This window comes from Punica granatum, chromosome 5 (assembly GCF_007655135.1).
Source record: "Punica granatum isolate Tunisia-2019 chromosome 5, ASM765513v2, whole genome shotgun sequence".
NCBI lineage: Eukaryota > Viridiplantae > Streptophyta > Magnoliopsida > Myrtales > Lythraceae > Punica > Punica granatum.
Window position 1 is genome coordinate 7655671 of NC_045131.1, and position 16802 is coordinate 7672472.

The 16802-nt window shown below is 38.2% G+C and overlaps 2 protein-coding genes across 2 annotated transcripts; one reads left to right on the forward strand and one right to left on the reverse strand.

The window, feature by feature from the left end:
- Positions 1-857: 857 nt before the first annotated feature.
- LOC116208759 (cationic peroxidase 1-like) lies at positions 858-3086 on the reverse strand. Its single transcript, XM_031542310.1, has 4 exons — positions 2793-3086; positions 2316-2507; positions 2008-2173; positions 858-1892 (listed from the first exon to the last, which is right to left on the reverse strand). Exons 1-4 carry the CDS (start codon positions 3018-3020, stop codon positions 1507-1509), a joined length of 972 nt encoding a protein of 323 aa, XP_031398170.1. The 5' UTR covers positions 3021-3086; the 3' UTR covers positions 858-1506.
- A 7154-nt stretch (positions 3087-10240) lies between these two features.
- On the forward strand, positions 10241-12891 carry LOC116208819. Its single transcript, XM_031542381.1, has 4 exons — positions 10241-10693; positions 11154-11891; positions 11984-12328; positions 12482-12891. The coding sequence occupies exons 1-4, from the start codon at positions 10607-10609 to the stop codon at positions 12755-12757; spliced, it is 1446 nt and encodes a 481-aa protein (XP_031398241.1). The 5' UTR covers positions 10241-10606; the 3' UTR covers positions 12758-12891.
- The last annotated feature ends 3911 nt before the right edge of the window (positions 12892-16802 follow it).

Below are 16802 nucleotides of genomic sequence, written 5' to 3' on the forward strand. Positions count from 1 at the left end.
AGGTCCTGGTATTCCTCTCCCTCCAAATGCAATAAATATAATGAGTCCAAAGTAGCTTTAGGCAAATAACGTCAAGCTTCTTTCCACGGAGAGAAGAGATCCAGCAAAGTTCCGTATTCCAATCAATATTGGGTCTGTTCAAACCAACACGGGCTAATAAACTTCTCCAAATCCCTTGGGTGACCGGGCATCCAAGAAAGAGGTGATCCCGAGTCTCTAGCTCCAAGCTACAAAATTCACATTCAGCTGCAGCGAGCGAAATTCCCCAATTAAGGAGGCGATCTTTTGTACTCAGCCTATTATGTACACAAAGCCAGCTAATGAAAGAAGATCGAGGGAAATGCCCCCTCAAACCAAACAACACTCCTCCAATCCATCTTTGGACCCCTGGTTCTTAAGCATTTCCATGCGTTTGCAATAGAAAAAGTTTTAGATTTGTGAGCTGTCCATGTGACCCTATCACGATTGGAGGGTCGGATTGTTGCTGCGAGGTCATGGATTAGAGCAGCTTGCGGGTCCGAGCTTCTGGGCCAGTGCCAGCAGCCTTCGACTAGAATTGAACTAATAGTTGTGTGTTCTTTGATTGACGGAAAACACTGGAGTCCTCTAGTGCAGTAGTTGATCAAAGATCCAACCGGTAACCACGTGTCATACCAGAAGGACACATTCGTGCCAAGGCCAATTCGATAGCAAATAAAGGGAGACATCAGAGTCCTAAGCTGCAAGAGTTTTCTCCAGTTCCAAGAACAATCACCAGGTATCCTTAAAGACCAGATACTGCGGCCTTTGATTAAATACTTAGCAGCCCAAGCCACCCAAAGAGACCCTGAGCTCACAAGGAGAGTCCAGAGGTTTTTTAACACGCATACTTTATTCCACATAGTTAGGTCCTTAATGCCTAGTTTCGGATTTCATCCTCATACTTTTTTATATTCCATTATCACCCTTATCTTTGGTCCTTTCCTTTTTTTATTTATTTATTTACAGTGTTAATTAGATTAAGGGCATTGGTCTTTATAGTTGTTATGATTTCTTGATGTCGTCATGAATTATTTTAGAAATTTTCTTACTTTTGCCTTGAAATTTTTCAATTTAAATATTTTTAGTAATAACACGAGACGTTACTTTTTTGCTGATATTAATTCGTACTCTAGTACTGATTTGATTCTGACTATAAGTTTATACCACGTAAAGAATTAACTTGCGTATATCGAAAGTGAGTATTTATTACAAATGACATAGAAGAGACATCAAATTACAACTTTCAGTTACAAAAAAAAAAACAATATAAACACCCCGACTCAAAAAAAAAATCTCCCTTTCACCCAAAAGAAAAAGGACTCTTATCCAATAACAAGCTAAGAAAATATATAAGTTTTTTGTATTTTCCCTCTACCCAAAAAGTTAAACTTTTTTTTTTAAGGAAGAGAGAAAATGTCCATTGACCAGCAAGTTTTTTTTTTTTTTTTGAGGAAAGAAACAAGAAAAAGATCCAACGACCAATGATCAATTAAGTACTCTGCAGTTAGCCCTGATCTGGCCGCTGCTTCCGGTGAGGGGACTGAGGTTGCCCATCTTGATCATGGCACCGGCAAAGTCGGCCCGGAATAAGGCATAGTTGGAGGCGTAGGATGTGACCTGAGAGTCCGTGGAGCCACCGCTGAAGAGCTGCTGGTCGGAGTGGAGCAACCCCTTCTGCACCTGAAGGTTCTTGAAGTAGGCGTTGTCGAACGCGGTTGGGGTGGTGGTGTCGAGCGGCGACAGGTTGTTGTCTCCTCCTGAGCTGGGGCAGCTCGAAGTCAGTGCCGCCGCGAATGTCCCGTTTATGTCGTTGTCTGTGTAGAGGCGGCCCCTGAAGGTCAGGCACCGGGCTTGGCCTATCGTGTGAGATCCTGAAGAACGTTTCAAAAGCCTTAGGTCTGGTGAATGTATGTACTAAAACAAACTTACACAAGCCATGCAATGTGTGTTCATTATTTCATGCACAGCTCGAAGAGCTCGAATAACCTGATAGGGCCACCATCTCTTTGGTTGTGAATCCTTTGTTTTTAAATGAAGTGATGAGGTCGCTAAGGTTGAAACTCGGGGAAGGAAGATCGCTGTTAGCACCGGAAAAATTTGCGGCGGTTGAATCTCTTCTTCCAAGATTGACCGGCCAACCCGGTCCGCCTAGCTGAAGGAGAAAAGGAAAAGAACAGTTTTAGTAAATATGCCCATGCAAATATTCATCGTATATGTGTATATATTATTCATACATAAATAGGATGATATAATTTGGCGTATTGTGCATGAAAATTGGCATATAGTATACGTACAGCAACCACAGCGTCTCTAGCAGCAAGGGCCAAGATATCAGCGCAAGAAACTTTCCCCTCACAAGCTTCTTCCACCTGGGTTTTGATCGTGTCGATCACTTCGTATCCTCTCACGGAATTGGCGTTTGCACCTGCGTTCTTCTCTCCAGTGAAGTTGGTCGTGTCATCCAACAGAATCGACGCATCACAACCCTGTCACGTTAGACATATATTAACATAAGTATTATACTCTAATATACGTATACATACACACATATATATACATGTGAATGCAGGCTGTTTTTTATTTCTTTTCTCTTCAACTCAAATACGTTTACGTGGTAAAAATTATTAGCTCGTTTAGCCGATGGATCGATAGATATACTGATCAGTAACCATCATGAAATAAATAATTTGTGCCCAATATAATCTTTCTATATTAAAAGGAAGATAAAGAGGAAAGCGGAGAGAGCGCAAACTAGGGCAAACGAGACTTGCATTGACAAAGCAATCATGGAAGAAAAGGCGGAGCAAAGAGGCTCCCATGCGGGACTCGTTCTTCACCGCAGAATTCACCACGGCGTGCACAATTGAATAGACATTCGGACATGTCGTTAGATATAAGCTAGGGGACGACAACTGGGAGGACACAGTGCCACTGTGCAAAAAGAGCATAATGAACAAGAAGCAAGACATGAATGTCGCAGTGTTAGGGGAGCAAGCCATTGATGAGAACACTAATTTATTTAGGACGGGTGGTTCAATGGATTGAAGGGGAATTTGAAGGGAGAAGAAGCTATTGGAAGCAGCTTGGTTGTTGGGAGTGGCTCTTTGCCCTCGAAGTCTCAAGAGTATTTATAGAAGGTTTTCAGTGTTATGTTCCTTAAAATAATGAATAAACACCTTACCCAAAAAAAAATGAATAAACAAATGATCAAGGTCAAACTTTGTAAACAACGAATATACAAGCAAATATCGAGTAAGCAACACTCAACCATCGACTAACATCCAATAAAAATACATATAAGTGGTAAGTTCTACAATGACCTCACAGACTTCCACTTATATGTATTTTTATTGGTAGTTACACATAAACAGTATATGAGTAATATGCACTAAATATTTTTTCGAATATACAATTAAGCAAGGGGGTATAGCAGTGACACACGCTTTCGTCTAATAATTTAAAGGTCGGATTCAATTCTCGTGATGAGACTATCCCATGTCTCTTTATTATGTTTTCTATTCCATTATACTAGATTTATTCATATTTTTTGTAACCGAAAAGAAACAAGGAAAAACGTCACAAAACTAAAAGTATGACCAAGAAGAGGTATAGTGCAGCTGGAATTACTTTTCAAATGTCGTCTAAGTCGTCTGATGCAACCTTTCCTCGTCAACTCTTTGTCATGGTTGTAATGCTGCAAGTGAGTCTACCCTGCATGTTCTTCGGGATTGTAGATTTGTGAGATGCATTTGGGAAAGGCTACTCAGTAACTCTGCAAGGTTACAGTTCTTTTCACTACCCCTTCGAGAGTGGCTGCTTTCGAACTTGTGCAACCGCCCTGGATTGCAAGGCTCCCTTGATTGGCCGAGTCTCTTCGGTGTGGGATGTTGACTTTTATGGAATTGGCGGAATAAGGAGATCTTTCAGGAGGGATTTCGTAGGCCGTAAGATGCAGTTTCTCGAATAGCCGAAGCATGTCGCAATCTGTCCTTGCCCACGGTTAATCTGCCCCCTCGGTCTCTAGGACGATCATGGCAATTAATTCGGTGGCACAAACCTCCTGATGGCTTTCTCAAATTCAACACGGATGGCGCTTCACGTGGGAACCCGGGTTTAGCCGGACTGGGAGGTATTATTCGTGATGAGAAAGGTAACTGTGTAAGCGGTTTCCTGCAAAGCATAGGTATCGCTTTGTCCATGATGGCAAAACTGTGAGGCATCCTCACAGGGCTGAGTACCGCTTGGGACTCAGGTTTTCGGAAACTGGTTCTGGAGACAGACTCTTTGATTGCGTAGGACTTAATTCAGGGGAAGAAGAATTGCAACCCTTTGCTCGGGTTTTTGGTGGAGGACATTAAGAGGCTCATTAAGCTGGCATACTCTCCGTGAAGTTTGTGCATGAATTGGTTGGCTCAGCAGACCGTCTCTCTTCCTGTAGGCGTTCATCCTTTATTTTCTATTCCTAACAGCTTAGGTCACTTGTTGTTAGGAAACATCTGGGGGGTTGCTATACCCCACCTTTGCCCTGTTTGATTTTCTTTGGGCTGGACCCTATTAATCTACTGGAAAAAAAAAAAGATCAAACGAAAACACTATCAGTAAGAGGTGAAAATATATAGAATATTCTTAATTTTCCCATAATAGAGATAAAACATCACTACGTTGAACCATCATTCCGACGAGAAAAGAATGCCTTGCATACATTTTTCTCGACTTCAAAATCATTTGCCTGATCACTTATATAATAACATTTTGTAAATTTCGACAATATCCCCTATAGTTTGTAAAATGATCAGCGACACCCACTACTTTCAAAATTAGCCACATACCACCCCCCATTTCGCTGATTTCTATTTTTTTTCTTAAATCGGGTCAAATTTAGTTCGAGAAAGGAAATCAGGTAACGATGCAGTTCCGTGACATGGGATTCACGTGGCAAAGTGAATGTTCTCTTGGTGCCGCGTCAATGACAGGAGGGATGGTGTGTGACTAATTTTTGAAATAAGAGATATCGCTGGTTATTTCACAAACTATATGGGGGTATCGTCGAAATTTATCATTTTATGCATAGGTTTGTTGGATTTTTCGTCCTTATAGACGATCCTCGGTGCGTGCCCATTGTCGATATGTAGCAGAGGAAGTGCACCAAGAAATTTTGATCTTTATCTCTTGCTAAATTCACGAGCCTCTCATAGTGCCCGATTTAGCCTCGTGGATGAGCAAGCGGAGATCAGCTACCAAAGCCATGCAAGGCCACACTAGCTAGGCCTGTATTGATTATTGAATCCATGCAAGGCCGAGTAGTTTGCCCACGTCGGGCCTGGCTAGGCCTCTTTGATGATTCAGTGACATACGCACGGTGACCCATGATGGCGGAAGGTCAAGTTTTTTAGTTTTTTAATACTTATAAATAAAAATAAAAAAATATATATTGAGAATTCCAGTAATTTACTGCTGTTTAGTCAATTTTGTATTGATTGAAATTGAAAATTCAATATGGTGACATAAACTGTGAAACTAAGTTACCCCAAAAAAAAAACTGTCAAACTTAATATGCTAAATACTTAAACCTACGGGCAGATTATGCTTGTGGTTCTTAATATTTAGTCTCGATTAATAAAATGATACATCGAGATCTCACTCAAAACACGCTAGGTTTTATTTTTCTCTATGATTTTCATTTTCTTATATAGAGTTGTCATTTTGTATTAATCTAATAGAAGTCTCCATATTTTACTTAGTCCTTTTCATTTTCATATGGTTTGTACTTTTTTTTTGTTTGGATAAATATATGGTTTGTACTTTGTAGACTCAAATCGTCGCTCAATGTCAATTTCTTGCTAATATATTATATCGCAACAGTGATCAACTCGACTTATCTTTGGATCACCTAACTCACTCACGAAAGTTTTGATGTGCCGTGCATAACCACATATAATGTAGTTTTGAACATATTAATCATGTTCCTTATTTCAAAGTAAAATGTCTAATAAGACAAGGATTAATTAGCTGTACCGCAAATAAACAATCTATTGAGACTTATCCAATAAAAGCAAACAATCTACTGAGAGAGAGATATGGCATAGGAGCTAATTTTGTTTGGTATAAAAGCAATTGCAATCATAATTCTTCTCCACTTCTGCACTGAGATCGTCGTTGACAACTTAAGATGCTCCATATCAGGGGAAATTTCAAAAAAAAAAGGGGAAAAAACCTATATATATTCTTTTCACACATGGAAATAAATAGTCAACGGACGATAGAAAGGTCAAAGGCTTATTGATATTGCAAATCAACAAAAGGGGACCTCCAAAAAAGGTCAACGTGTTAAAAGAAAGTCAGAGCACATTACTTGAAATAAAGAATCCCCTTCTCCTAATACGAAGATCCCTTTCATGAAGAAATTAGTAAGAAATTTTTGTAAAGGGCCATGAGTGACGAGACAGCTAATTTAATTAGGTCGTTAGCACATACATATGCATGCGAGGAGTTTAGTTCGATTGGTCATAGTTAGCATTTGCTTCTGTCGATGTGTTAAGATCGATGTTCTGATGATTACAGATTGGAAGAATGAGAAGAGAAGAAAATTTTTTATTTTGGTGGTCATGTTCTAGTTAGTACTAAGAAATATCTGTCAATTTTGGGAAACAAAAGAAATGCTACAATTAATAATAAGAAAAAAAAAAAGATTTGATATCAACATGAGTTGATTCAAGCAGTTCAGCGCTTATTCTGCTTAAGTAATGTCTCGGGTTCGAGTACTTATGAATGCAAAAAATTCACGTTGAGAGAGCTTTATCCCTTAGTGAGCCGACCCCACTTGATTGGATTAGTCGGGGTCAAATTGAATTTCTAAATACCATGGTTGACGTCGAAAAAAAAAAAAGGATTTGATTAAATACGGATAGTGCCGCTCGAGGGAATCCGAGGCCTGCCGGTGTGAGGGAACTGATTCGAGATTATCTCAGCAATTGAGTGGGAGGCTTTGTGCACAATATCGGCTTTGCCTCTTCCGTTATTGTTGAATTATAGGGGGTTTGGTTGGGACTTGAACTAGCATGGAGTATGGGCTGCAGAAGACTAATGCTTGAAGTTAATTCAACTGCTGTTTGAGGACTCATATGGGGTCAGATCCTGGTGTCCCTATATTCCGTTTATTACTGGCAGACATAAGACAATTTCCGTCAAGAAGCTGGGATATTTTGGTGGAGCATAGGTATCGAGAAGGCAACTATTGCGTTGATTGTGTTATCCAAAAAGCTATTTATATATCTTTGGAATTGCATATTTTTACAATGGTTACCAATAGTCTAGGCCCTATATATCATATCAACTCCACCAATATTATAAGACCGATGCTGATTGAAATCAATGAAAGAGCTCATGAGGTAGGAAAAAAATGTTAAAACATTAACCATCAAAAGAGGTTATAGTGCAGTAGCGCACATCTCGCTTGTTGATCTAGATGTTGCAAGTTTGATACCTAGTGAAATTATTCGTATAAACACAAATTGTATTTCACCAATAAAAAGATCCACCGAAAAAAAAAAAAAAGACTGACGAAATAATATATATAACGAGTGATCGTGCCAACACAGCTACAAGTCCATGCCGCAGTAATTTCAAGGTAAAACAGGGGTATTTTTCCGTTAACAAATTTTCTGGGCGAATTCAGGGATCTTTATTTAACGAGATCATGCACGCATTATCATTAAGTTAAATCTTATAAAAACCAAATGGATCGTAACAAGAAATTACAGTCTTCAACAATATTATTTAAAAAAATTACGAAAAAATTGTGTAATGCACGGAATTAAATTCAACACTGCTAAGATAATTTTCCTTTTATTGAGATAACTATAGCCTACTATAAACATTATTATATTGTAATCATTCGTTAGATTTTTTGAAATATAATGGACGCGTAGCGTGTTTTTATTGAATTAAAAGTCCATCTCAGCTCTATTAATAGAAAAATTAACGTCCGGACCACGATAAATAAAAGGGTTTTTTTTTTTTTGGATAATGATTCTCTTTATTTATTTCATCTCGAAACATACAAGGCAAAAAACCACTCATCCAAAGATAAACAAAAAGCCAACGAAACGAACAGGAAGGCCTAAACACCAAAGAAGAACTCTGTAATTACTTGGAACTGAAAGATCACCCTAAGCCTCCACCTCCAACTCCAAAACACGAGCAGAGTTCGCGAACTTGTTCTTAAATCCCGGGAGGAATAGGAGTTTCATCGTTATCATATGTGTAAGATAAGAGTATTGATTCGCTTTGAGCTTTTGCTCCGATTAATCTACCGGAATGGTTACCTTCTTATCTTGAAAAACTCTGAGATTCCTCCCGATCCACATATGATAACATAATGAGTCCAAAGAAGTTTCAATATGACAATTAATGTCTAACCCTTCGTCCTTTCATTGAGCATATACGTACCCAATCAACCTCGCTTTGCCAATTTACTGCAGATTTTTGAATCCCCAATCTGCAAGTGATGCTCTTCCAAATGGCTTGAGTTACATTACAAGTGAAAAATACATGGTCTCTCGCATTTCATCCGCGTGCCTGCAAAACTCGCATTCGGTAATTGAAGATGTAATCCCCACTTGCCAAAGTTAATCCTTGGTGTTCGGTCTGTTCTACAATGCAAGCCAACAGATAAACGAAACCCGTAACACATGCCCATGAAACCAGATTTCCCTGTTCCAAGCTTCTTTAGAACCTCTCCTTCTAATTTGCTCCCAAGCACTAACGTTGTTGAGTACTTCCCTGAGCTATGATCTGATCTTGATTTGAAATGGTCGATCCGAGCAATAATTGTCGAATTTCAAGAGCTTGCGGATCCTTGCTCCTTGGCCAGTTCCATAGCCCCTCTCTCGAGACTCGACTGACCTTATCATTCCATTTGATTGTGGAAAAGCAATTCAGCACTCTCTCACAATATGTGATAAGAGGTTTAACCGGAAGCCAATTATTAAATGACAACGAGGTCTCCTTACCATCCTCAATTCTATTGGTTATCGATGGCCGAGCCACAACTCTGGGTTGTAGGATCTTTCTCTAACTCAGGCTGCTTTGTCGCCCAGAAAGGGAAATAGTGAAGACAAGAATGATAAAAATAAAAGTCTAGGACAAAAATGACAAAAGAACAAAGATTAAGGACTAAAAGTGTCTTTAAAAATTAAAATGAATATCTTTCACTAAATAATTGTCGCTGCCCCTTTGCCACCAACCAAAAAAAGGGGAGATGGTTCAAGGTTGGTTTTGAACTTCAACGTTTGCCTCTTTTTAAGTTTTGGTCCTAAACCTCTTTTTTTGGTTGAGTTTTGTCCTCAACCCTTTTTTGGGTTGAATTTTGTCCTCAACCCTTTTTTTCTTTCGGTTTATCTTTATTTTTGTTGTAATTTTTTAATCGAAAAAGTTGCTGATGTGGCATTTTGGTAGAATAAAAAATTATTTTACAAAATAAAAGAGGTAAAAAATCAATAGAGAATAGGCAATGGGCCATTGAAATTTGTAGGGAAAGAGGAGGAGGGGCACAGGGGCCTCGTCTGCGACCACCCTACTGACACCGAGGTCACTAGTGATTGCTGGGATTATCGGCAACCTCCTAGGGATAGGCTTGACCATCGGAGATCTCAATGCGGACCGAAATCTCCTGATTAGAGGGAAAGGGGGCTCGATTGGCGAACACCCATCCCCTTCGAGGTCACTGGTAGCTTCTAAGGAACCAAGATCTCTCAATTAGAGGGCGAGGCGACTCAGCCAACCGACAACCCTCCTCCTTTGAGGCCTTCGACCACCTTAAAAGCCACTATGGACCTCAATGGTAGTCGGTAAGGCCCAGTCCATCCCTTTCTTTCTCGCTATAAATTTTGAGCGCTCGTTGTAAAATAACTTTTCATTCTAAAAAAAAAACGCATCAGCATTTTCCGGTTACAATGAAGGCCATGTGCATGAAATGGAAATCTTATAAGTATTGTCATCATGAAAGAGTTTACGCTACTACGCTACACTCTCTTTGATACATCGGTATTTTTTGACTAAAACGTCACAATAGGACTAAAACTGGAATCAAACGAAATAGATCGAGGATAATATCTAACTAAAAATATTTAGGACGAAAAACGAAAAAGGGACAAAGCTTAAGGACTAAAACAAGTCTTTTCCAAAATAATAAAACTACTCATTGGCCTTTTTCTTCGTGGTGTCTAACTCCTCCCTCCCTCCGCGTTCAGCTCAAGCGATTCTGCACTCACCGCCTTCGACCTTGCCCATTAAACTTCCCTGGCGCACAATTCTACGAGCCGCCGCTTCGGAACTCACACTCCATTTCATCGATTCTCGCCCTTCCTTTCTCCCACGCGTCCGTTCATTCAAGTCCGTACTTGACGCGCACGGTATGGTACCTACTTGGTTATCTATATATACACTACAGTTGCAGGAACCGTCCGCCATGATGATCCGCAACAAGCGGCCGCTCGCCGCCGCAGATTTCTTCTTCGGCGAGTGCAAATTCGTCGTTTGCACGTTTTCCCGATAAATGTAACCTCCAGGCAATTCTCCGGCGAAGATGAATCGGGGCGGAAAAAGCGGGCGCTGGATGCGGCGACTGAAAGGCAACACCTCTGGTGGCATTTCAACTGCTGCTTCTGACAGTGTGCGCTCCGCTCTTCCTCTCTCTCTCTCTCTCTCTATAGAATGAGTTCGATTGTCTATTCATCTGAAAGTTCAATGGTCATGAACCTAATTTAGAGTCTCCAATTTCGTTGACGAAGGACAAATTGAGCAATTAGGGCAGAATCAAACCAATTGACTTCTGAGAGGGTGATTGTGGAGGGTGCTGATACTTGCTGAATGATGAATCTATTGTCTGTTGTACCTGCAATTGATGCGTGTTAGACTGAGCTGGTCTCTTGAACGCATGGTGCTTTGAACTCGTTGATGTCGCTTTTCGAATTTAATTATTCGACCAGCTCCATTTCATGAACTTGTAGAGATAATATTAACACGAAAGGTTGAAGATGCGTTCGTGATTCAATCGTTCAAACTCTTTACTTCAAGAAGAAAGGATATAATTTTTGAGATATGAATATATTAATTTTGAACCGAACTGATAGGTTGGAGGACATGGAGCGTCCTTTGGTAGTGGTGATGGGGGATATGCACATAGTAGCAATCAATGCTCTGCCGCAAAATCTATTTTCGGTGCTCCCGGATGTCGCAGACACCTGCATCTGTCAAGTAAATCCTTTGCATCTGCTTCTTCGTTGAATTGGAAGGATGGTCTCCGAGCTGGGCAAAGTGAACCCAGGAGACCTCACACACCAGTGAAAGACATTGGTTTACAACAACCTCAGTCAAGGAAGAAGTCAGTGTCTAAGCGTGACGAGGAAATTTTTCCTTTTGAGGGTGGTGGTGGTAGTAGTTCGTATGTTAGTGTTAATAGGAGGAAGACCAGGATTGACCTGAGACCAAGGTTAGAACAGAACATTATGCGGGATGATGGTACTACTTCAAAATTGGATGCTGCTAACTGTACGAGCCAGCATGATCGACACCCTGCTGATGCTTATTCTGAAACACGGGGCAGGAATAGCCATAAAAGAGAATTCAAATCTCGCAGACAGAGTATAATGGGTAACCCCAGTACGACGAGTTCAGGCTCTCCCTTGGGCTCGAATAAAGTTCTACCATTTGATATTTGTCTGCCTCAAGGAAGAAATTTGGTACTAGAAGATGCTCGAATGTCTGAAAGGGATAGGGCTGAGGAAATATTGCAGACCGCAAAAGAACTTGGGCAAGTACTGAGGCCTGGAATGGTTTTGCTCAAGAAGTATATTGCCCTCCGCGAACAGGTGCTTCTTGCAGGATTAATTTTGTTACTTGGTTCGCAAACTACTTTTGTTTTATCTCTGGGAGAATGCCTACAATAAATTAATGTCTGCAGGTTAAAATAGTAAAAATATGTCGGGAGCTTGGCGTGGGCCCTGGTGGATTTTACCAACCATCTTTCCCGGATGGGGCAAGGATGCGATTGCAGATGATGTGCCTAGGTATGAATTGGGATCCGATAACAAGAGCATATGAAGAAAAGAGACCATTTGACGGCTCGAGGCCACCTGATATACCTTATAGTTTTAGGCAGTTGGTCGAACGAGCAATTGGAGATGCACACGAGCTTGTTGTGGAGGACATGCCATTGAAAAACCCAAGACACATACTGCCAACAATTTCTCCAAACATATGCATTGTAAATTTCTATACTACCAGTGGGCGACTCGGTCTTCATCAGGTTCGTAACAGTTGTCTACTTTTCTCCTAAATTATGCATGCCTATGCGTTTATGTGTGATAATTAAGCAAAGAATCGGACTGTAACTCTCATTGTTTCCTGCATTGAAAATGTTTTAAAGTCCTCTGTGTTCCTTTTTTGGTCAATTCTGTAGGACCGTGATGAAAGCCGGGATAGCCTCGGAAGGGGTTTGCCAGTCGTGTCCCTGTCCGTGGGCGACTCAGCAGAGTTTCTGTATGGTGACACGAGGGATGTGGACGAGGCAAAGACAGTTGTACTGGAATCCGGAGATGTACTTATATTTGGAGGCAACTCTAGAATGATATATCATGGCATTTCATCGATCTACGCCAACTCCGCACCAAAGGCTCTTCAGGATGAAGCCGGGTTTCGCCCAGGACGCCTCAACCTCACATTCCGCCAGTTCTGAATGTTTCAATTTTGTATTCTCCATTTCTTATGTAGCTTGTTGCAATATAAATACATTTTTAAAAGTAAAATACAAAAGAATACTAAGTAATATGTACGATATGCGGGATAAAATACCAAATCAATTTTATATAAGATTATGTAGTTTAAGTTAAATTATAAATTTTTTTAAATTATTATTATTTAGAAGGATATAAAAATCAACTAGGAAATTCTAAAGGTGGTTAGAAATTTTCGATGTTAAAGCTGGAAAGTCATTTAAGAATAAATCTTATAAGATACATTAGTTTTTATTAATTAATTTGATTTTTCCTTATTTACTATTCTTTAAAAAAATGTTTTTAGTTTGTTTTATGCGAACTGACAAATTTAAATAAAGCGAAACTTTATAATTATAAATAAATAAATCAAACTATCAAGTTAAAAAAATGAAAATGTATTTAATTATGATCTTACGTAACATGCGGGCACGGTTGTTGTCGAACCGTTATTCAATCTATATTATTGAAGATATAAATTAGCATTTTCTTTTTTGCTAAACTAAAGTAGCATCTTTTTTTATCAAATATGTAATGACTAGTTCATTGTAACTCAAATTCTGAGAAAATTAAAATCAATTCTACTCACATCAAATGAGTTGCCAAACCATTATTTGATCCTTATTATTAAAGACATATGGAAAATATCTTTTAAAAAAAAGTATGTGTATATATTGAACCATTTTTCTGCTGATCAAAATTTTACAAGAAAGATATAAACGTATGTTGGTTCAAACAGTTCGATACTTATGTCCCTTAAATAAGATCTCGAGTTCGAGTATTGTGAATAGAGAAAATGTATGTTGGAAGAATTCTTATTCCCTGGTGAGCCGACCCAGTTCGAACTAAATTAGTCATGACGTATTGACCTTTCGGATACCAGGTACACATCGAAATTTTTTTACAAGAAAGACGAATATAAACCTCCAGAAATGAGAATCAAGACCCTCGGCACAAATCACTCTTTCTTTGTTCCATGGAACACCAATATCGGACGGAAACACCAATATCGGACGGCAAAACTAATATCGGAGACCCCAGCAACACCTATAAATGTTTGAACCCCCAAACCGAACAATTAGCACATCCATACGCCAACAAAATTAAATGCCTCTTCTTAGGAAAATTGCAGTCTTTTTTATTGGGATCCTTTTTATCATTGAATTCGCGAGGGGTAAGCCCAATATTACCTTGCAGTATGTAATTTGCAGCGGGGATACATTTCCGTACGGCGACCCTTACGGAAGAAGTTCGGATTATGTTATTGTAGATGTCCGAGTTCATACCCCAACGAGTGGTTATGACTACTACGCTACATCTCCATGGCCCGATGCGGTATCTTACGGCCATGCAGCTTGCTATGGTGGCCTTTCACCTAAAGATTGTCAGTCGTGCCTGTTTTCTGCTTACTTGAGACTATCACCAGAATGCGAGTGGCATTCTGGGGGACAGATTCAACTTCAGGATTGTAGAATTAGATATGAGAATTATCAATTCACAGAATAATCCGACAAATCAATCAGATGGATCGCAACGCGGTTAAATTCCATATCAAGCTTTCCTTTGCGTCTCTTTTTGCCGACCTTTTCGATAATTAATGCCCTGCTAATCTATCCATCAATAAAAATAAATGTATTGCTAATCTAATAGTTTGATGGGAATATAATATAAAATTATATTGTAAAACTATGAAACAATTAGAGTTCCTTGATAGTAAAGAATGTAAAGAAAACGACTCCCATATAGTTAAAATTAAGGCCTGAACTCTTATTCTATAAATCTGTCATTAATTGCAAGAGACTATGTCCTATTGCAATTCGTAAAACCAGAATTACGTTTTCGCTTCTACCGGAATATCCTTTTTTTAACTTACTATACCAGAAATATTTAACATCGTGAAAAATTGATACAAATCCGGATATAGATTTCTGCGGCAGAACTTGGGGCCAAGTACTGAGGCCTATAATGGTTTTTTTTTTTTTTTGCTAATCCGGGATATCCAGGTTTCGCCCGACTAATCCCCGAGGATCTGTGAACCCCCGGCGGCGCACAGATCGGGTAATCACGCCAAAAGCCCTCCGGTGGCCCCGATAAAATTCGAATTCGGGATCGGGTGCAAGTTTATGAGCACTTTAATCACTAGGCCAAACCCCTTAGGTCTAGAATGGTTTTGCTCAAGAAGTATAATACCCTCAGTTGCCGGATTGCTTTCTGTCAGGGTGCTTATGATAAATCTCTCCAGGTTCAAATAGTTATTAATATACTTGTGTTTTAGCCGTGGATTGCATAGAATTTTAACATGAGTTATTTTTATAATAAAAGATATTTTTTCGGTACACGCCGGAAAAAAAAAAAAAAAAGTCGAGTCAATGATTTATATACAGTTTTAATAACACATATTCTGTTAAGTTCTTTTTTTTTCATTATTGATCACGTTCTTCCAATTTCATTGAGATAATAATGATAATTACTTCACTTTTTTGCATTATACATGAATTACAATTTACTTTAGAACTAATGGAATATAATACAAACTTAATCTTATTGCAAAATATTTTGATTATTTTATTTTTTTGATGAATTGGATGAATTAAATTGCTTAATAATCAAGATGCTTTCAAAAAATAAATTCTCCATTGAGAGGTTCCTTTGCTATAAAAATGGCGGAGATATATATTTATATATTTTATTTCCTCTTATAACTACAAAATTATATTTTATTATATATACAATTATAATATACGTAGATAAGTAATAGTATAATTCTTCACAATCAAACTAACAGGTTGAATTTCTAAGTTGCTTTTTTTTTATAAAAAAAATACGTTTTTAAAATATTACATGTTTAGATTTTACATTTATTTTTTAAATAGTACAACTCTTTAAATGATATTAATAGATCGAAATTTTATATTCAAGCTCAAGTGGTTTGGATATTTCGATTTAGGTTATTTAATCAGCCACAGTTTTTTTATTAATTAAATAGTCAAATTGACCTTCCAGGCTTCATACTTTTTATTATTATTATTATTATTATAAGAGTGCAACTGTTCAAATTCTTAATCTAATAGGTATATTATATGTAATTTTTAAAATTTTCACTTATATAATAATAATAATAAATTGAAAACTAATTAATCCATAATTATTATTTTCCCATAATTAATTCATCAGGTTCGTAAATCAAAAGTAGCTACTAGCTGGTCTCCCGAATTGGGCATCTATAATTACGCGAAGAATTGGACACTGGACTGCAACTTACATCCAATCTAATCTTTTGAGTCTCATCATTTCCTTTATTGAATAGGTTTATATAGTTCGCTGTAGTTTCTTTTCAGGTCGAACTCCGTAGGATCGTGATCGTGAAAGCTGGGACAGCCTCAGACAGGGATTGAAGAGGAATCTGGGTGTTGGGACCTGAATGAGGTAGACGGTGAAGCCGGAGAGGATGAAGAGGAGACCGATGGGGATAATATATATGGTATTTTATCCCATATATATTATACAATTTACTTTGTATTCTTATTAATGTCTTTAAAAGTAAAACACATTAATAAGAATACAAAGTAAATTGTATAATATATATGGGATAAAATACCAATTAAATTTGTTTGCAGTGAAAATGTCCAAGTAAAATCAAATACTTTAGAGTGTAAATTCTAGAAGTGATTTTACTATTTTTCCCACTATAAAAGCGTCATCTAACCTAATAGTGAAATTTAAATAAAGGGTCATGCAAGTCCTAGTGACGAGGATCAAATCTGATATTTCATGATTCTCAGTCGATGACTCGTGCCTTGTACCAAGACCCTTTCTTCCCTTTAATTGTGGAAGTGATCTATAATTATATAGAAGGATACAAATAAAATGAAATAAGAAAATGTAAAGGCTGTTACCATTTCAATATTAAAGGTGAAAATCATTTTAGAATAAACTTTATTTGTTATATTACTTTTGTTTAAAATAATTTTATTTATCTAATTTTATAAATCTTGTTTACAAAATGTA

Excerpts from the sequence above, each read along its gene's own strand:
- LOC116208759 (XM_031542310.1), bottom strand. The coding sequence starts at position 3,020 with ATGGCTTGCTCCCCTAACACTGCGACATTCATGTCTTGCTTCTTGTTC. Across the intron at positions 2,508-2,792 it reads TCCATGATTGCTTTGTCAAT|GGTTGTGATGCGTCGATTCT; the intron begins GCAAGTCTCGTT and ends CTAACGTGACAG. Across the intron at positions 2,174-2,315 it reads CTAGAGACGCTGTGGTTGCT|CTAGGCGGACCGGGTTGGCC; the intron begins GTACGTATACTA and ends TTTCTCCTTCAG.
- LOC116208819 (XM_031542381.1), top strand. The coding sequence starts at position 10,607 with ATGAATCGGGGCGGAAAAAGCGGGCGCTGGATGCGGCGACTGAAAGGC. Across the intron at positions 10,694-11,153 it reads CAACTGCTGCTTCTGACAGT|GTTGGAGGACATGGAGCGTC; the intron begins GTGCGCTCCGCT and ends CCGAACTGATAG. Across the intron at positions 11,892-11,983 it reads ATATTGCCCTCCGCGAACAG|GTTAAAATAGTAAAAATATG; the intron begins GTGCTTCTTGCA and ends TAATGTCTGCAG.